The sequence below is a fragment of the Muntiacus reevesi genome, chromosome 14 (genome assembly GCF_963930625.1).
Source record: "Muntiacus reevesi chromosome 14, mMunRee1.1, whole genome shotgun sequence".
Classification (NCBI taxonomy): domain Eukaryota; kingdom Metazoa; phylum Chordata; class Mammalia; order Artiodactyla; family Cervidae; genus Muntiacus; species Muntiacus reevesi.
The window spans coordinates 17,354,321-17,376,096 of record NC_089262.1 but is presented as its reverse complement, the minus strand read 5'-3'; the positions used below and the strand labels follow the sequence as shown (position 1 = coordinate 17,376,096).

General features: G+C 36.2%; 1 protein-coding gene across 1 annotated transcript in view; it reads left to right on the top strand.

Annotated features, from left to right (window-relative positions):
* Positions 1 to 5,437: 5,437 nt before the first annotated feature.
* CDH18 (cadherin 18) overlaps positions 5,438 to 21,776 on the top strand; it is a 376,876-nt gene continuing 360,537 nt past the window's right edge. The window contains exon 1 of the mRNA XM_065905363.1: positions 5,438 to 5,665. Coding sequence (XP_065761435.1) covers positions 5,438 to 5,665 — 228 coding nt within the window. The remainder of the gene's footprint in view (positions 5,666 to 21,776) is intronic.

Here is a 21,776-nt window from a genome sequence, read left to right as displayed (position 1 = left end):
GAAGAAAGAGTAGTTATGGAAGCAAGGGTACTAGTTTCTGGAGGCAGTGTTGAATCACCTCAATTAGACACTGCAGTGGGGAAAGAAGTCCGCATGTCACATTAGTGCAGGTAATGCTGTATTCATGTTTAGAGGATTCTGACAGTGTTATGGCATTTATCAGAGAATGTTTTCATTATCAAACAGCAAAAACCAACTCTGACCAAGGAAAGCAACAAAAACAGTTTATTGGAAGAATATTATGTAGCCATCAAAACTGGTGCAAGGCCTTAAAAATCAGTTTTGGCAAGAAGTGGGAGCCAATAGGGACTCCCCTAATAGCTCAACTGGTAAAGAATCTGCCTGCAATGCAGAAGACCCCCGTTCGATTCCTGATTTGGGAAGATCCCCTAGAGAAGGGATAGGCTACCCATTCCTCTATTCATGGGCTTAGCCGGTGACTCAAATGGTAAAGAATCGGCCTGCAGCACGGGAGACCTGGGTTCGATCCCTGGGTTGGGAAGATTCCCTGGAGGAGGGCATGATAACCCACTCCAGTATTCTTGCCTGGGAAATCCCCACAGACAGAGAAGCCTGCTGGGCTACAGCCCATGGGGTCATAAAGAGTCGGACACAGCTGAGCAACTAAGGCACCCCACCACACAGGAACCAGTAGAAGTTAGGCAGTAAGAAGAAACGTCAGATACTCGCCACTGAAACTACACAGCCGAAGTGACCCTTAATTCATGCAGCGGCCACCAAACTCTTACCATCAGGGCCTCTAAGTTCACCATGACTGCATCTGGCCCTTAAATCATTTACCACTGCTGTGAAAAATGCCTCATCTATCCCTACATCCATCAATCATCTGCTCCAGGGTATTGAAGCCTGTCATTAATATGTGCATGCCATTGATGCAAGTCCTAACTAAGAGATCCTGTCCCTTCAGGTGTTACGCTTAGGGTTCTGTTGATCACATTTCATATACTGGGGAGTTCCAGGCAAGTAGGAAAGGTGTTTGAATGCTGCTTAGGTAGAAAGCAACAACAAAATAGCAAATGGCTGTAGGTATTTCTATTGTGTTGTTTTCAACCAGTGGTTTATTTATTATTATTTGCATTTTAATTCTAAGCTATACAGGGGTGGATTTCTTGAAATAGAACAGACAATTTTCACATTTGGATTTCTGCCCTCTCATTATGTAGTAAATGAAGTTACTTTCACAAGTACAGTCGTGATGTTTACATTTGCTCTTTTGTTCCATGGGGCCTCACTTACTGCTTCTTCTAATTGTCATAATAGAGATTCAGAAACAAATAATACATAGGTACATTAAATTGCATTTATATACTTTGGGGATGCCATACAAGATAATTATTGCAAAGAAATCACTCATTCTATGTATCTGTAATGCCTTGCAAAAGCCACTTTCTTCACCTTCTACTCATGAATTATGCTTTGTTAAGCAACTTGGCATAAAGGGCAAAGATGTTAATTTCATTTAAAAATCACACCAAATGGTGTGAAGACATTAAGAAAGCAACACCTTCTATATATTAGTCAACATGACTTCTAAGAAGAAAGTCTCTTTTTTGAGATTCATGAGTTGGAAATTAAGAAAGTTTTTAAAAAATATATTTATTTATTTCACTGCACTGGAGCTTAGTTATGGCATGTAGGATCTAGTTCCCTGACCAAGGATGGAACCCAGATGCCCTGCAGTGGGAGTGTGGAGTCGTAGCCACTGGATCATCAGAGAAGTCCCCCAAATTAGGAAACTTTTTGTAAATTAAAAATAAAACTGATTCAAATAATTTATTAGATAAACTGGAAGACTATTCAAATAAATTATTCAAGTCACAAATGAGAAAACTGAGACTCAAAATTAGATGTTTCATGTGGGCTCACATTGTAAATAAGTTGTCAAAAAAAAAAAGAGAAAATCTCTGTTTTTGGACTTTCTTTTCATTGCTCTTACCATGTTGGAGTTAGAATGGTATTTACTCTTTTTTTTTTTAATGTTTTAGAAGCGTTTTTGAGTCATTTTAATTTAAATCAATCAAAATGTGTCTTTGCCTTTGAGAATATTGCAGATTTCAATTTATGTTTTCTAGCAACTGGACAGAGGAGCCTGGTGGGCTGCTCTCCATAGGGTCGCATAGATTCAGATACGACTGAAGCGACTTAGCATGCATGCATGCACTGGAGAAGGAAATGGCCACCCACTCCAGCATTCTTGCCCCGAGAACCCCAGGGATGGAGGAGCCTGGTGGGCTGCCATCTATGGGGTCGCACAGAGTCGGACATGATTGAAGTGACTTAGCAGCAGCAGCAGCAACTAAAATAAAATTTCAATTCAAATTCAGTATAATTCTTGCACAATTGGTGAAGTAAGAATTTTTATTAACTCTAATTATGGGAAGAGATATGTGTGCTTAGTCACTCAGTTGTGTTTGACTCTTTGCCCTCCTCAAGGGGATCTCCACATCCCAGGGATAAAACCCAGGTCTCCACGCAGGCGGGTTCTTTTACTATCTGAGCCACCAGAGAAGCCCATGGTGGGAGACACGGATAAAGAAAAGTACCTTGCTCTGGGTCTTGTAATTTGTTTCATCCCCCTACTTAGTGTCAACATTTTTCCCAATTGAGAAAAATAATTATGCCATGATTGAGTATTTATACTCAGTTTTTTAAATCATTTGTATTTTTATGTCAACCACCTTGTAATTCATTTAGATCTACATATTGGTTTGCTCTGATTTGCAAAGGTGAACTTTATGGAGTGAGAAAGTGATACATCTAATGTTTTTTACTAGATGGAATAACTATTCAGTTCAGTTCAGTTCAGTCGTTCAGTTGTGTCTGGCTCTGTGGCCCCATGAATAGCAGTATCCCAGGCTTCCCTGTCCATCAAAAACTCCTGGAGTTTACTCAAACTCATGTCCATCAAGTCGGTGATGCCATCCAGCCATCTCATCCTCTGGCATCCCCTTCTCCTCCTGCCCCCAATCCCTCCCAGCATCAGGGTCTTTTCCAATAGGTCAACTCTTCACATGAGGTGGCCAAAGGATTGGAGTTTCAGCTTTAGCATCAGTCCTTCCAATGAATACCCCGGACTGATCTCCTTTAGGATGGACTGGTTGGCTCTCCTTGCAGTCCAAGGGACTCTCAAGAGTCTTCTCCAACACCACAGTTCAAAAGCATCAATTCTTCGGCGCTCAGCTTTCCTCACAGTCCAACTCTCACATCCATACATGACCACTGGAAAAACCATAGCCTTGACCAGATGAACCTTTGCAGGCAAAGTAATGTCTCTGCTTTTTAATATGCTATCTAGGTTGGTCATAACTTTCCTTCCAAGGAGTAAGCATCTTTTAATTTCATGGCCACCATCTGCAGTGATTTTGGAGCCCCAAAAAATAAAGTCTGACACTGTTTCCACTGTTTCTCCTTCTATTTGCCATGAAGTGATGGGACCAGATGCCATGATCTTAGTTTTCTGAATGTTGAGCTTTAAGCCAACTTTTGCACTCTCTTCTTTCACTTTCATCAAGAGGCTCTTTAGTTCCTCTTCACTTTCTGCCATAAATTCCATGGAATAGCTATAATCTTGAGTAAATAATTTTTTTTTCTAAATACATGTTGAAACACACACATATATATAAATAGAGCAAAATATGCTATACAGTTTTATGTGGTTTCAATAAGCTAATAATTTTACTCAAACTTTTTGATCCCAAATCCTGTCTTTTGTTTTCCAAAATGTTTCTGAAGTTTTACTTTATTGTCTAGTTGTACTAAAACCAAAGTTCAAGTCCTCAGTTCGGTTCAGTTTAGTTGCTCAGTCATGTCTGACTGCAACCCCATGGACTGTAGCACACCAGGCTTCTCTTTCCATCACCAACTCACAAAGCTTACTCAAACTCATGTCTATTGCATTGGTTATGCCATCCAACCATCTCATCCTCTGTCATCCCCTTCGCCTCCCACTTTCAATCTTTCCCAGCATCAGAGTCTTCCAGTGAGGTGGTTCTTTGCATCCGGTGGCCAAAGTATTAGAGTTTCAGGTTCAGCATCAGTCTTGCCAATGAATATTCAAGACTGATTTCCTTTAGGATTGACTGTTGGATCTCTTTGTAATCCAGGGGATCCTCAAGAGTCTTCTCCAACACCACAGTTCAGCTTTCTTTATAGTCTAACTCTCACATCCATCCATGACTACTGGGAAAACCATAGCTTTGACCAGATGGACTTTTGTTGGTAAAGTAATGTCTCTGCATTTAAATATGCTGTCTAGGTTGGTCAGAGCTTTTCTTCCAAGGAGCAAACATCTTTTGATTTCATTCCTTTTAATTTCAAGTCCTCAGCATTCCTTATTTGAAAGGCAAAGTATTTCCCCCTCTGTTCTTTTTGCCACCATCTTTTCCCACTTATATTGTACCTCTCTTTGCATTACTGCTAGAATTATGTAGTGTCATTCTAAGCTTGAATCTCTCTTGCCTGAAGGTGAAGACCATGTTCTAGAGCATCATCTCCAGGCCTACTAAAATCTAAGCAAGCTAGAATTCAGTCACTGATATTCTTACTTGTTCAGTTGCACTAATCTTATCCCAGATGTGGAGTGACTTTCAATAGCATATATATTTTTTTCAGCCGTTTTCTTTCTTCTATTTTGCTTACTAAAGATTGTAAGTACCTACTTGATTGCTGTGATAGTTTGTGAAAAATTTTCAACCTGAGGGAATATTCTGTGAAGTTCTGTGAGTCATACGTAATAGGTGATTGATCTATATATTAAGTTGTATTACATCTAACAAAAGCAAAATAAACACAGAAACAAAATTAAAAATTTGCACTTACTGTGGAGTCCCTAACGGATCACATTTTGTAAGGCACATATTCATGGTCAATTTTTAAGCTCTCTAAGACTGCATTTCTGTTGTTTTGAATAATTAAATATATACATATATATATGTGTGTGTGTGTAAAGTTGAGATTTAAAATACAAAGATGTATGTCCATGTAAAAATACCATCTGCAAACTTAAGCATGACTGTGTATGCTTATGTTTATTTCCAAAAGAACTTGCGTGTATTCTTCGTCTATCAGCATCACCCTGAAAAACAGTATAATTTGTATTCTGAGCAAATACTTAAAATTGGCATGTTTTGTAATGTATATAATTTTCTTTCTTTCTATCAGGTAGAAAATGGTTGCCCCTGTTCACCAGCTGTGAAGACTTAGAAACACACAACTACGGCTTTGGTCCTCTAAGTGTTTCAGGATGTAAATGTAGCCTGACCTTTCCCTGATGGGCTGTTAAATCATGGACATGCTAAACAAGTTTCTTCGGACTGTCCTTCCAGAAGATGCTTTGGCCTCTCTCTCGAATGCTCACTAGGCGATTGTAGCTGACAAGGAAAAGCAAGAAGGCTGTGAACTGGAAAGTTCTCTTACAATGAAAATTACGAGCACCTCCTGCATCTGCCCAGTCCTCGTTTGTCTCTGCTTTGTGCAGAGGTGTTATGGGGCCACTCACCACAGCTCCATCAAGGGGACCAGAAACCAAACCAAACACATCGAAGGTGAAACCGAAGTCCACCACCGTCCTAAAAGGGGATGGGTTTGGAATCAGTTCTTTGTTTTAGAAGAACATATGGGACCAGATCCACAGTATGTTGGAAAAGTAAGTTTTTGTTTATTGTTTGTTTTTTCCTCTCCTGGGAAATTGAGGGGTAAGATGAGGGTGGAGCTGGAGATGGATTTGAAGAGATATGCAACTTCAAGTGAATTATGTTATAGAATGTTATTTCTTATTCTGAACATTTTGAAATAATGATTATAAAATACGAACGTTGCCAAGCATGGCACATCTCCTTAAACATCAGTTCGCATGTACTAGACTGAATTTTCTTTACCAGCATATCACTCTTTGTGTTCTCTCATGTAAAATGTAAACACTTTTCAATAAACACAATTGTAGACATAATTCTACACAAAAATGTAGACACAATTCAGTAATTTTGTCTTTAGTACCGTGAAGGCATATTAGAATTCACCATGTCATTTCTTGGCACATTGATATTTACAGATTCTTTTTTTAATCTACTGCTGTTGTACTTAAAGCTAAGAAACTCTATGACTTCTAATATATTTTTGTTAATTGTTATAAAGGCTGTACTTGAATTTGTCAGCATTTAAAGCACATGGATATTTTATCAAACCCCCAAATTAATTTCCATACACATAGTAATATATTTTAAATATAAATTAAATATATACTCAATGTACAGGTTTGGTTAAAATCCCCAAAGAATGAATTTGATAAAATGATCGGGAACTTCAGACCAACGTTCCTTTCTCCCAGACATACAGACAAGACAATTTAATGGCTGGTCAAATCCTCTAGGAAATTGTGCGCTCAGTAATAAGGGGCAGTTTAAGCATGTGTCATCAAGGCTCCAGGGTAAAGAAGAGCATGGGAAGTGGGGAGACCGTCTTCTGATAAATTACTGATGGCTGGCAAGCAGCCACACTTAGGCTGGTTCAGTACCTATGGGAAAAGAAGCAAGCGCAGCAGTAGAACCTCCATGACTACAGGCTCTGTGACTTCTATCTCCCTGCTTGACTATTTATTTCCACTTTAGCACTGTTAGTGCTAAAAAAAAAAAAAAAAAAAAAAAAAATAGTACTCCATCCAAAGCCAGGGTGCTTCCCTAATGTGTAGGCAGTGCAGGAGCACAACCATCTGTTCCGCCCCTCATCCAACAGGATCTGGGTTGCAGCTGTATTTTCCATTCAAGGCAGGAGCTATGGAGTCAGAATATGAAGCACAAAATGATCTGGAACAACTCTATCATTCTCTGATGTGCATATCAAAACAAGAAGAAAAACCCCTTATCTTTATCCTACGTGTTTTCCCTATGATGTATTCCATAAAGTAAATGAAAATGAGTATACTGAAAGTAAAAACATAATATAATGAATTACTGTAGAGTTATTTTTGTTATGAACTTCAAAATCTTTTTTCTATAACCCTTTCACTCCTTGAAAAGGAGGGGGGCAGGGAAAGTAACAGAAACGTGTTTCTTTTTTGGTGTATTCCAAAAGAAAATATATATATATATGTTATTAAAAATATTTTGTTGGTTTTTCTTTGTCATTTTAGTTTAATTAAAAATCAAAATCAAATTTGCTAGAAAGAAGAAGAGAAAGATCAGATAGCTTCTCAGTTTTTGATGGTTTACCTAGTTTTAGTGAAAGATGAAATCTCAATCAGTAGTTTAGTTACAAATAATCTTTCTGGGCTTGGGTACCAGTGAACATATGGTTGAGAGCTTGTTAGCCACCAGGAGGTGGTGAGAGCTGGGAAACTGTTCCTTTGTGAAGGTTCTGCAGAAATCAGGGTTCATTCTGCTAGTATTAACAGACAAATTAAAGGGTCACACCCTTTAGGTATGGTCCTCTTATTCTCTATCTGACTTGTATCCCTTTACTCATAATCTTCTTTCTCAATATTCATCTGCCTTTGTGAGCAATTCTAACTTGATTGTATAGGCTCATTCCCCTCATACATCACCCCCCCACAAACATATATACATACATACATGATTGTGAAAATTGAAAAAAAAAAAAAATGACTTTCAATGTCCAACAACACATATGTACTTATAATAATGTGCTCCAGCCCCATTATTTTTATTAGAGAAAATAATTTATATTTAAATAAAATAAATACATTATTACATACATATAAATACATTCATAATGAATCAACCATATGTTTTCAAAGTGTTCCTGAATAGAAGATAAAATCATTACAGTTTCTATGAGCATGAGAAGGGAACACATCCAAAGATCTGAAAATGATCTCCTTTACCCCTCTCTATCACAGAAATGTCTGCAGGATTTTTGTCAATAAAAATAAAATAATAATCATACAATACAGTTCTGTTATTAACATATTCCCTACATTATCAGTTTGTTTCCATCATCCTTAAGCTCTGGATTATAATTTTGTATATCTATTATTATATTTCACATTACAGAACATCTGAAACTGCTCGTAAGAGCTCAAGCCAAACTGTTTGATACTTACCAACTTCTTTTATAATTTTTAAAATTTTCTTTGAGTTTTCATACCAATGATTGGATTTATTACTAGGGAACTTATTTTATTGACATTGGGCAATACACATTACTCACTAATAAGAGTTTTTTTTTTTTCTTTTTTAATAATGCTAAGGACATTTCTAATGGTAAATATATATATATATATACACACATATATTATGTATACAACATCTACATTTTAAATATATGCAATTATACATATATACAGTATACGTAATTGACAGTTCATATGTTTTTCAGAATGTAAAAGTCATGAGAGATTAAATACCAAAATTATTGTGTGTAGTGTGTGTCTATGTATCTATATATATCTATATATATATATCTTGGATTTGAACTCATTGATTTGTTAAAGATCTTTTAAAATACTTGAAAGTTTAGGGTCAGGAAGCTATAATAGCACATTTGTTAGTAAGTAAGTCCTTTCTTCCCAGAAAAAAAAAACAAAACACCTATATGGTAATGTAATTATAGCTTTACAACAAAAGTGTTCTCTCTTTTCCAAAAATTATATAATAGCTAATATAGATCATCATCTTTTATTTTTCAAAATTTGAACAGAGCTAAATGAATCCCATTATAACTAAGAATTTAATTTTATATAAAATATCACACACATCCTAAAATGCAGGCCATGTATTACACCCATCATTAGGGTAGACTGATTGCTTTCATGAGATAATGAGAATTACTAAGTAAACAGCAGAGTCTGAGTTAGGGTTTCTTTTCTTTTTATCTGTATTACAACTGGTGAGTGTCTTTGATTTCCTCCGTTTCTATTTCCTTACATGTAACACTGAGAAATGCTGTTTTCTATTTCTAATTCAAGTGTGTTATAAAGTTTGGTTTATAGTTTAGATTGTGGGTCAGTTAAACCACTGTCTGTGGTTGTGCTGGTGTTACTTGCATAATAGATAATAATAATAACTATTGAAAATTTTAAGTATTATTGGTGATACATGGAAATAGCATGGAACCAAATTCAGTTTCTAAAAATGATGTCTTTTTGTAATACAACTAGATTCACATTTATGTATTGTATGTAGCTGTTTTCTAGCTATGATGGCAAAATCGAGAAGCAGTGAAAGAAAGTAAGAGCCACAAAGTCTAAAGTATTTACTAATGACCATTTACAGAGAATATTTGGAACCCCTTTTCAAGGTTCCTGCCTCACCTAGTAGACTGTGAACACTCTGGAAGCAGGTTATGGGGCCGTTTCATCTTCATTTACACAGAACTCTATCTCAGTGCCTATTGTAATGCTCAAATGTGGTAATTCACTGGAACGGGCTCTATAAAGTATAGCCTTTTGTAGTCCTGTTAATGGTTGTGATAATTATTTGAAATTATTGAAACAAAAATCTCTGTCATCAAACATTTCTTTTATGGAAGTGTGAATTTGCAGAAGTCTTTAAGTTCACCTCTTTCACTGGCATGCCCTCTCCCAAGGTTATTTTAATGAATGTTTATTAGCTGTTGGCATTTTTGTTGTTATTGCTATTGTTTAGTTGCATTGCAGGCAGTACTGTAATGAATGTCTTTGTATGCACATCATTTAGCAAAGATATAGATGTCCCTGAAGGGAAAGGTTTCCAGAGTGGAATTCTGATTTAAAAATTAAAAAATCTTTAATTTTGGTAGATGTTACCTATCCTCTTCCATAGGTGGTAGTATACTTTACACCTCTGTCAGTGATGTGTGAGAATATTTATTTCTCTATAGCAATGCCAACAAATGGGATTGTAAGACTTGGAATTCTGTAAATAAGTGAAAAATTGCATCTCTATGTACTTCCAATATACGTTTGTCTTATTATAAATGAAATTGATCACATTTTTGTAGTTGAGGGGACATGAATATTCCTTTTTTTACTAACTGACTCTTTAGGTCCTTTTGTTACTCTTTTAAACTTATCAGTACTAGTCAATGATTACATAATAGATGCAATAAATCTTTGTCAGCAATATTACCAATAATGTTTTTTAACAGTTGCAATTTATCCTTCGACTTTGTTTATAAGTTTTGCTTTATAGAAATGTATTATTTTAATTTGATCATTTTTGGCATTCCTTTAATTGAAACTACACTTTTATTTGATTTGAATTTTTCTGAAGTTGGAAATATTAGTGTTCAGAATTAGTGCCAGGAGATTAAAAATGCATTCTTCATGTCTTAATATCTATAGTTTATCACATATTTTAGAAAATGTTGCTTATGGAATAAAAAACATGGTGTAAAAGTAGAATTCTTTGCTTTAGAGATCAAAAACTATAATTTAGAATGCATATGATATCATATTTTGTTCACTAGCTATTGACTGTATTTCATATATGTCTCATATTTACCAATAGAATAATTAGTGTGCAGGTTGTAGTTGAAAGTATACGGACTCTTCCTGGTATAGTCTAGGGGTATTTAAATATGTGTAACTGTTAGAATTTAACTAAGGGCACATATTGGAAATAATGTTTGTTACTATACAACCACTGACAGTGAGCTTCATGGATTTCAAGTGATAATTGCTTGTGATAAGCTAGGTATTCTGCTCCATAAATACATAGAAAATATGTATTACATGTGTAATATGAAAATTTTTGCTTTAAAAATATTAAAGATGACTTCTTTAACTGGCCAAAAATTCTTATATGAGAGATAAAAGACGCTATGTTTATTACTTCAGTGTATCTTTAAGTGTATATTATCTATATTGTATTATCTGGTAGTTAAAGAGAATAGGATAAAACATATGATAAAATAGAATAGAATCAACCAAATTAAAGGTAAGACCAAAAACTGTTCCTCCGTATTAGCATGTTTTAGGCTAAGATATCTAATCTATTAGCAATATAACATTAGGATTTGGGCCTTGTTAACATTAAACATGTCTTTGATAATAAAAGTTAATGAAACTAGACTTTTTTCAGGATGAATGAATATATTACATTCCCCTTATTCACTTCTCTTCATTTTATAGTTTATGTTCTTATGACTGTTAACATTTTTTTCCAGATAAAAAACTGTATCATGTAGAAACTATTGCTTGCTTCTATAAAGAATATAGTTACTAAAATTATACCTCTCAATCCCCTCTTTACCCATGCCCTGTGTGTGTGAGTCAGTGGTAAAAAATCCACCAGCCAATGCAGGAGACACAAGTTTGATCCCTGGGTCAGAAGATCTCCTGGGGAGCAACTGGCAATCCACTCCAGCATTTTTGCCTGGGAAATCCCGTGGACAGAGGTGCCTGGCGGGCTACAGTCCATGGGGTTGCAAAAAAGTCTGACACAGCTTAGTGACTAAACAATGGTAGTGTGTGTGAATAAAGTGTAGACTCTAGGCAATTATTCTCAACTTGCTTTATTAAAACAAAACAAAGCAAAAAACAACCACAGCAAGCATATAGACAGTAAGAAAGGAATTCTGGTGTCATAAAGGAATTAAGAAATCATCTTGTCAAATTCCTCAAATAATGGAAACCAACGATGCTTGAATCAGTTAAGTGATCTCTTCATGGGAAGGGGGATTAGTTATGGCAGTGCCAAAGAACAAATTGTAAGATATCTAATTCTTTAATGAAAATCAGTTTCTAGTATATAGTGCATGAAATTCCCCTCTCATCATCACCATTACTTCCATTACTCTCTATTTTTTCTGTCTTTAAAAAGAGAGCCTTCAAATCTCTTTTAATATGAAGTACTGTGACTTCAAATTAAATACATGACTTTGAGGTTCAAGAGAGAATAAATCATGTAAAAAGGAATGGGAAGGTTCAGGATTTACAGAAAAAAAAAGAGCTTTAATGTTATCATGAACTCTGAATTAAAAATTAAACGAACAGTAAGAAAAGGTTCCGAATGTCATCTTATTATCAAGATGATTATTTTATGAAATTTTTTTTACCATAACTTCTTTGAAATGGAAAACTTTTTATATCAAAACATGACATTTTAATTTTGTATAGGTGGCAATGTGATGACATGATGTCATGTGAAATTAACTCATGGTGTGCATGTGCATATGGATTTAGAAATTTCTCAATAACCATCATGGAAATTTAACTATTTAGGTCCGGTCCTAAAAGAAATTGGGTGCACAAAAGAGAAATTTGATTTGGCATATACTTCATTTAATTTGTAATGATATAGAACCTATTATATCTTTTTTAAAAGAAATCAGATTTCACTAAGTTTCACTTTAGTTTTAGAGAAAAGTGACAATATGTTTTATTGTTCAACAATAAAAATGCTGAAATTAATAGCATTAGCACTTATTATATATCGTGTTTCTTAATGCCGTGCTGGAAAATTTTTAAACATCATCAATATAAAGCAGTACCATGGGCACAATCTATGAATTTGTTCACCATGTACACTTGATGTTACTATACAAACATACCCACCTGTATGTTAATATGTGTGTATGTGTTTTTGAGTATATCAGTGGTGCTAAACCAAAAGTGACTTTAACCCTCGGGGGCATTTGGCAATGTCTAGACACATTTTTCACCTCTGCTCCAATGTCTATTAGTTTAAGATGGCAAAATCATTATAGCCACAAATACTGAAAGAGTTCAGGAAAATGTCTTAATATACTTTCAGATCAGAATAAAATATGAAAATGAATATAATTGTCTCTATTAGTCTTTATATCAATATAATTGCAAATAGAATTTATCATTCTAATTGAGAAAAGAAAAAGGCCCACAAAGGCAAAATGGCCAAGGGTCTCTTAAAATTATAATGCTGCTGCTGCTAAGTCACTTCAGTCGTGTCCGACTCTGTGCGACCCCATAGATGGCAGCCCACCAGGCTCCGCCGTCCCTGGGATTCTCCAGGCAAGAACACTGGAGTGGGTTGCCATTTCCTTCTCCAATGCATGAAAGTGAAAAATGAAAGTGAAGTCGCTCAGTCGTGTCCGACTCTTAGAGACCCCATGGACTGCAGCCTACCAGGCTCCTCCTTCCATGGGATTTTCCAGGCAAGAGTATTAGATTAGGTTGCAGTTGCCTTCTCCGGAAGTTATAATGAGGACTTCATTTTTATGATGGAAGGATTTTTACCAAGCCTTTCTTCCTGGCTTGTAGATTGCTGTCTTCATGTTTACATGATGTTCTCACTACATGAGTATCTGTGTCCAGATTTCCTTTTTTCTTTAGGACATTACCTCTATAAAAACTCTGTCTCAATAACGTACTGGGATTAGAACATCATCATGTGGATTTTATTGGTTTAAAATTCAACCCATAGTAGACTGAAATCAATATTTTTTTGTGTAATTATTAGGATTTTTATACTTTATAGAAATACAGCATCCATTATTTCTTTGAATTTTCTTCTCCCTCATTTATTGTTTCATTCTGAAACTTCCATTTGATATAATTTTTCTCATATTCACTTTTAGGATTCTAATACTTTCTTCAACCAAGTTGAATAGTTGAGTATTAATATATTTTTTTATTTAAATCGTGGCTCAGATGGTAGAGAATCTGCCTGCAATGCAGGAGATCCGGGTTTGATCTCTGGATTGCAAAGATCCTCTGAAGAAGGAAACCGAAACCCACTTTAATATTCTTTCCTGGAGAATTCCATGGACAGAGGAGCCTGGCAGGCTGCAGTCCATGGGGTTGCAAAGAGTCGGACATGACTGAGCAACAACCACTTGACTTAAATATGAATATTAGCTTGAACATATTTTAAAATTTTTGCTTTACATTGGTTCCTTTTCTCCTTTTTATATATACCTTGTATTTTCATTTTGACCAGTTTTTTCTCTTAAGTATTAAATATTGCAAACCAACTATTTAAAAATCTTGATCAAATTATATTATTCATTTCTGCTTGGTTAATTTGCATACTTATTTTGTCTATCCACTGTCATGGAAATTTGATCATGGTATGCCTTTAAAAATTTTATATTCACTTGTCTTCAATAGTATGTGAAAAGTGGAAATGAGGATTTTGATGGAATTACTCTAAAATATAACTTGAGGGAGATCCATAGAGAGTCATTTATTTTTTTGTTTGCTGACAACCTGTTGGTTTCATAAATCTTAATACGTTTTATTTTTGTTTTTAATTTGTTTACTTTTTGTTAAGTAAAATATAATTGATTTATAACATCATGTTAATTTCAGGTTTACAGAAGAGGTTCAGTTAAATACATATTAACTTTTAATTTTTAACTATTGATTCATATCCATATTTTTAATGAAAACAACAATGAAAGAACACTAGCAGCACAAAAATAAATCTTGTATACCTTTCTTCTAGTTGCTAGTTTGAATTTCAGTTTATCACAGGAATTGTTATTTTTCTACCAAGAGCTGTTAACCAACCATAAGCTTCCTTGCTGTTTTTTTTAAGCTAGTGGGTAGATAGTCCAATTTTCATTTCATAGAGTTTATTTTCAAGTAGTCTTGCTTTGTTCATGCATCTCCTTTCTAATTTTATACCTTGATGGGACTGAAAGTCATAGTTTCTAATCTTCAGGAGATGGAAAATTTAATCTTGGTGCTCATGGCCTGTATCCGGTTTAATTTCCCCCAAAGTCATCTGACTATCTGCCAGTTGGAAATGACTTTCCTTGTGAAAATCTCTTCCTTCCTTTCTCCAGTAAATTACCTTTCACTGAATTACAATTTAGTGAATTACAGTGGATGTTTGTATCTCAGTTATATTGCACTTTACATTTACAATTGTTTATAGTAAGAGATGTCTTTATTAACTTTGCCATTTTACTGCAGGTTTGGTAAAAGAATACTATTATATATATATAGTATTCTTTTACCATGATTCAATATTTTCATGCAGAAGTAAAAATGGAAATCTAAATATTCTCCAAAATATGAAAAAATAGTTATATACATTCTGAAAAATCTATCACACTTCATAATTAACTATGGACTGTTTTCTTTCAACACATATTGGCCCTAAGAAAATTTATCATTTTCAACATAGGTATTATTCTCAGGAAATCTGTTCCATAATTTTATCAATTTTTTTAAAATCCAGTGAACAGTTAATTGTATCAGACCTCCTATAACAAAAGTATTTAGTTGGAAGTTAAGCCTAGAGGGTCTTCAAATACATCCAGTTTTTACTTTTTCTAAATTTCATAAAGAAAATACCAGTCATTTGTTCCAAGAATCACAAAGTGAAATGGCATCCTTTTTTTTTTTCTCTAGGATTGTTTCCTTTTTTGGCTTGTTTGTCACTATATTTATAGACATTAGAAAGGTATACAGTACGCAGTCCTATTCTACAATAAAAGATAAAATAATATAAAATATAAATCATTAAAATATAGTAACTTATCATAGTCTTTGGTTTTCATTATTTATAACCATAACTTTATTTTAGTTTTATTTTTTATAATGTTTAATGGAGAATAGTTGATTTGCAATATTGTGTTAGTTTCAGGTATAGAGCAAAGTGAATCAGTTATACACACTTTTTTATAAATTCTTTTCTCTTCTAGGCTGTAAGAGTATTAGAGATCCCTGTGCTGAATAGTAGGTCCTTATTAGTTATACCACTCCAGTACTCTTGCCTGGAAAATCCCATGGACGGAGGAGCCTGGTAGGCTGCAATCCATGGGATAGCGAAGAGTCGGACATGACTGAGCGACTTCACTTTCACTTTTCACTTTTATGCATTGGCGAAGGAAATGGCAACCCACTCCAGCGTTCTTGCCTGGAGAATCCCAGGGATGGGGTTGCACAGAGTTGGACACAACTGAAGTGACTTAGCAGCATTAGTTATCTAATTTATGTATGAAGTGAAGTGAAAGTCGCTCAGTCATGTCCAACTCTTTGCGACCCCATGGACTGTATAGTCCATGGAATTCTCCAGGCTGGAATACTGGAATGGGTAGCCTTTTCTTTCTCCAGGGGATCCTCCCAACCCAGGGATCAAACCTACGTCTCCCACATTGCAGGTGGATTCTTTACCAGCTGATCCTTTCCCTTGGCAAGCAAAAGCCAAGAATACTGGATGGGTAGCCTGTCCCTTCTTCGGCAGATCTTCCTGACCCAGGAATTGAACTGGGGTCTCCTGCATTGCACGTGGATTAATTACCAACTGAGCTATAAGGGAAGCCCCAATTTATGTATAGTAGTGTGTATATGTTAATCCCAATCTTCAAATTTATCCCCCTACTTACCACCAGTAACCATAACTTTATTTTCTACCTCTGTGACTCTGTTTTGTTAAGTTCATGGTACCCTTTTTTCCATATACAAGCAATATCATATGATATTTGTCAGCTGAGTTTATTTTGACAAAGGCTGAAGACTAGGTAATATTCATTCAAAAGTTATCAAATACGTCCTCAGTTCTGGTCACCATGCTAGGCATTGTTTATATAGTGGTGAATGATGCAAGTATTATGGGAGACATTGACATTAAGGCAACATTCATATAAATAAATATTCAGCTATAAAATGTGATGAGGATTGTTAAAGAATGTTGTACTTGAGTGTAATGTTAAACCTAGATTGGGGGTGAGGGAAGAACTCTCTGGGGAAGAACAGGCCAGTATCTAAAAATAAACCAGGACTAATCCCACCAAATTGACCATCACATATGCTTATATGTGACTTTTGAGCTTGGGGCAGTGTCCATGGTGAAGGAGTAACACATATAAAGCTCTTGATATTTGAAGTAATCTGTGTTTGATTGCATTCTTCTTCCAAGAAAGACTGGCTAATTCCAATTTAGGGAATGAGCACTAGAGAGATGAGATTAGACACAAGAAGGCATAGATATTACAGTGTCTCTTGGGTAAATAACTGTGGACTTCATATTTAGAGAAATGTGAAGACACTGTTGACTTTAAGAAGAAAAGGACATGGCATCAATATATTTGACATTTATTGCTAAACAATCACTCTTCTGGGCTTCCCTTGTGGCTCAGCTGGTAAAGAATACACTTGCAATGTGGGAGACCTGGGTTTGATCCCTGGGTTGGGAAGATCCCTTGGAGAAGGGAAAGGCTACCCACTCCAGTATTCTGGCCTGGAGAATCCCATGGACAGAGGAGCCTGATGGACTATAGTCCATGTGGTTACAAAGAGTCGGACACAACTGATGAACTAACACACACAGTCACTCTTCTATATGAGCAACAGAATCACAGGGAAGCATATCAGAACAATCAAAAGTATGTTAGTTTCTATAAAGCAGCTAATACATCATAAAAAAGAGGGTGATAGTTGGCTTATTTTCTGTTCCATAATGATTTAAGGGATCTTATACTTATGAACCATATAATGTATTACTGGCTCAAGGCAACAACTGAGGCATACTTGTAACACACATATATATATATAAGTAACAGGAAACAGGGGAGGGAACAATTGGACAGGTAACCTTGATTTTATACTATGTTATCTTTTGACCTGAGTAAATCCAGACTTTCAGAACAAGGCTTTATTATGCATATCAAAGAAGTGAATGAATAAGATGATTACAGGAATCCTGTTTCACTTTGAAAGTTACTGTTTCAACATAAATTCAACTGTTAAAAGAAACTAACAGCATGTCATATGCTGTGCTAGATGTGGAGATTATACTAATGAAATATACAATCTCCATAATTAATGAAGGCAAGAAGAGGAGGTGATTTTGAGAACAAGGGATGGCATCACAGTGTTAATGATGCTATAGCAGTGCTAAACATAGGGGATGATGGTTCTAGGGGAGGAGAAATATACTTGACTCATATCAGTTTAGGGAAGGCTCCTCAGAAGAGTGACAGCTTGAACTAATCTGTTGCTAGCAATGGAAAATGAGACAGGTGAAATACATTGGTTAAGAGAGACCTGCTCTGGAATGGCAGGAATGCCGTACCAAAAGAATCGAGGTAATAATTAATGGCATGCAAGTACAGCAGCTGGAGCACAAATCACATGCTGCAAAGTGGGATTGGAGATGAAGCTAGACAGTATGACAGGCCACTGAGGACCAGTCTTTGTATAAGACTCAAAGGAGAGGTGGTAGTTCACCTCCAGGTGTTTGGGAATTAATTGAAGGATTTTCAAATGTGAAGTGACATGAGACATACAGAACAAGTTCAAAGGCAGAGAGGATATTGCACAAATGTGCAATGCACCATTGCACAAATCTAGACTTGAACTTGTACATTTCAAAAGAATTGAAGGGAGTAAATAGATTAAAGCTTCTTTTAAACTTTAGAATATAAAATTGATAAGATTTTTCATCCAGTGAGGATGAGAAAGGGCCATTTGAAGATGTTGAGCAAGCTTCTTAAATTGTGGAGGGATTCTAGAGAGGGGTTTCCTGGTTGGCGCTAGTGGTAAAGAACATGCTTGCCAGTGCAGGAGACATTAGAGACACAGGTTTGATCCCTCAGTTGGGAAGATCCCCTGGAGAAGGGCATGGAAAGCCACTCCAGTATTCTTCCCCAGAGAATCCCATGGTCAGAGGAGCCTGGTGTACTACAGTCCATAGGATCACAGAGTCGGACGTGACTGTAGTGACTTAGCATGCATGCTAGCGAGTAAAGGAGGAGAATTATATCTGGAAGTGAGGGTGATGGAGCTAGGTTTGGAGAGTCTGTATCCTGGGTGCTTTGTGGCTATGCAGATGGGAAATTATGGAGAGATGCAGAGCTGGGGGAAGGATGTAGACTATTGGTGATTGAAGTCATGCATAAAAATTTAGAGAAATGTACATCGACTCCTGGCTCAGAATGTAAATCTGTAGTGTAAAAAGTTATGATGGAAAAGAGAAAACTAGGTCTGCATAAAGAGTTTGCAGATAAAATTCAACAAAGGACTTATAAGCAATAGAATAGAAATGGAATCAGAGTCAATAAATAAGGAGAAAATCTCAAGGAGCAAGTGATCAACAAAATTTGAAGCATGAGTGAGAATACAGTAGCACTGTATTGTATACTTAAAAGATTGCTAAGAGGGTAGAGTTTATGTTGTGTTCTTATCACAAATAACAACAAGAGAGGGCAGGAGAAAACTTTTAGAGGTGATGTTTATGTTTATGTTTATGGCATAGATTGGGCGATAGTTGTATGAAGTGAAGTGAAGTGAAGTCACTCAGTTGTGTCTGACTCTTTGCAACCCCATGGACTGTAGCCCACCAGGCTCCTCTGTCCATGGGATTCTCCAGGCAAGAATGCTGGAGTGGGTTGCCATTTCCTTCTCCAGGGGATCTTCCTGACCCAGGGATCGAACCCAGCTCTCCCGCATTGCAGGTAGACGCTTTAACTTCTGAGCCACCAGGGAAGCCCCGGTTGTATACTCATCTCCAAACTCATCGAGCCATATACATGTATAAATATATATAGTGTTCTGTTTTTAATCATACCTCAGTAAAGTGGCTTTAAAAAGAAAGTGATAACAATAAATATTTTAAAATTGGGACTTACATTTTCTACAGCTATTTGTTTTACCCAGGAAGCTATTTTCTCTGAAAAGTGGAAGAGAATCTGAAAGTGACTCAGTTTTGTCCCACTCTTTGTAATCCCGTCTACTGTAGCCTGTCAGGCTTCTCTGTCCATGGAATTCTCCAGGCAAGTATACTGGAGTGGTTAGGAGTTCCCTTCTCCAGGGGATCTTCCCAACCCAGGGATCAAACCCAGGTCTCACTTATTGCAGGCATATTCTTTACTGTCTGAGCCACCATTTTCTCTGAAGAACCTTACTATTTACAGTAGCTTGACTCATATTCAAGAGTATTGAATAGTGATACAGGAGGCTGTGATTGAATATGAACCTGTGGAGTCTTTGAGGGGTTTCCTTGGTGTCTCAGAGACCTGGATTCGATCCCTGGGTCAAGAAGATCCCCTGGAGAAGGAAATGGCAACCCACTCCAGTGTTCTTCCCTGAAAAATGCTCTGGACAGAGGAGCCTGGCGAGCTCTAGTTCATGGGGTAACAAAGAGTCGGACATGACTGAGCAACTTACCCTTTTTAACACGATGCCTTCTTTACTTATTTGTAATAGAACTATTCATCTTCCTCAGCCCTTCTAATTGTTGCTTGCTAGCAATTAGTAATCCAGAGCATCTAAAAATTTAGGTGTTCCTCAATATGCTGCTCATCCTGAACTGTTCTCATCTGCCTAGTGATCGACACAATGTTTGTGTTGGTTAGTAATGTCCTGCTGGCTGTTGAGGAAGCTATCTGAAACTAGTTTAATAATGGGAAGTGATTTACTAACTTCATACCTGAAGAGTAGAACAGACTCCAGGCAAGCAAGCAATCAGTGATACAAATGGTGCGATTAGGATCCTAGCCAATTGCCTACAGCTGCAAACTCGGAAAGCATGAGAAGCCCAAGTCCCAAATTTGTAGGCAACAGTTCAATCAGTTTCTATGTTCTGTTATAAAAAAAATAAAAATAAAGGATTTATTTGCTTGCAGCTAGATGGTTTCAAGTGCCCAAATATTTTTCAAATCCACATTTTAGGGTCTGTCCTTTAAAAACTCCGATGTCTAGATACTAATTTCTCAAACAATGAGAGTCTTGTTGAAAAAAAAGAAAACTACATTGGTTAACAAACAAAATATATATAAAACATAAAATAAGATAGTCATTTTATGGTGAAGGCATACTTTCTTTGAGTCTTATTGGACTGCTGTTCAAGCACATGCTGAATTAATGATAATCAACCTGTGTTGAATAGCTGAAGCCTAGATTTCTGATTTAACCATAGGGAAAGTTGGATTATCATTATGTGTTTAGACCAGCACTGTCTAGTTGAACTTTCTGTAGTTATAGTCCTGTTTTATATCTACACTGCCATTTTGGAAGCTACTAGCCTAACTAAAAAACAAGTTTGTTTCAGAAAAAAAAAAAAAAGTGACCCACTAGCTTCCTTTTAATTGGCATTTGAACATTTGAGTTTTGGCTATTGCAATTAAGGTTCTGAATGTTTGTTTTATCAATTTCAATAGCTACTTATAGTTTTTGGCTCTAGTATTGGATGGACAGATAGAATAATAGGTAGGGAATCTAGCCCCACATACATAATATATACAAATGTATGAGTCTGTGATTTTGGAGACAACTTTTGAGAGCCCCTTGAACTTCAAAGAGATCAAACCAGTCAGTTCTAAAGGAAATCAACCCTGAATATTCACTGGAAGGACTGATGCTGAAACTTTGGCCACCTAATATGAAAAGCCAACTCCTTAGAAAAGACCCTGATGCTGGGAAAGATAGAAGACAGGAGAAGGGGACAACAGAGGATCAGATGATTGGATGACATCACCAACTCAGTGGACATGAGTCTGAGCAAGCTTTGGGAGAGAGTGAAGGACAGGAAGGCCTGGCATTCTGTAGTCCGTGGGGTCACAAAGAGTCAGACACGACTGAGCGACTGAACAACGAGTCTGTGAATGTCACATAAAGTTATAGGCAGACAATGACATCCACAGAATGACACTGTGGATCTAAAAGTTTGATTCTAATATGTAAAGATGGTTATGAAGACTGTGAGGATCAAGCCCGGGTCTCTTTCCTTTTGTTTCAAGCATCAGAATAATTTGTTATTGTTCGCATTATTTGTATGTGTGGAGGTGTGAGTAGGTTTTGCACTCAGAGGCATGATTTAGTAAGTCACTTTCTTGACTGCAACAGAATATGACTAACTTCAGCATGAAAGTAACTTTCCAGATGGATGTTG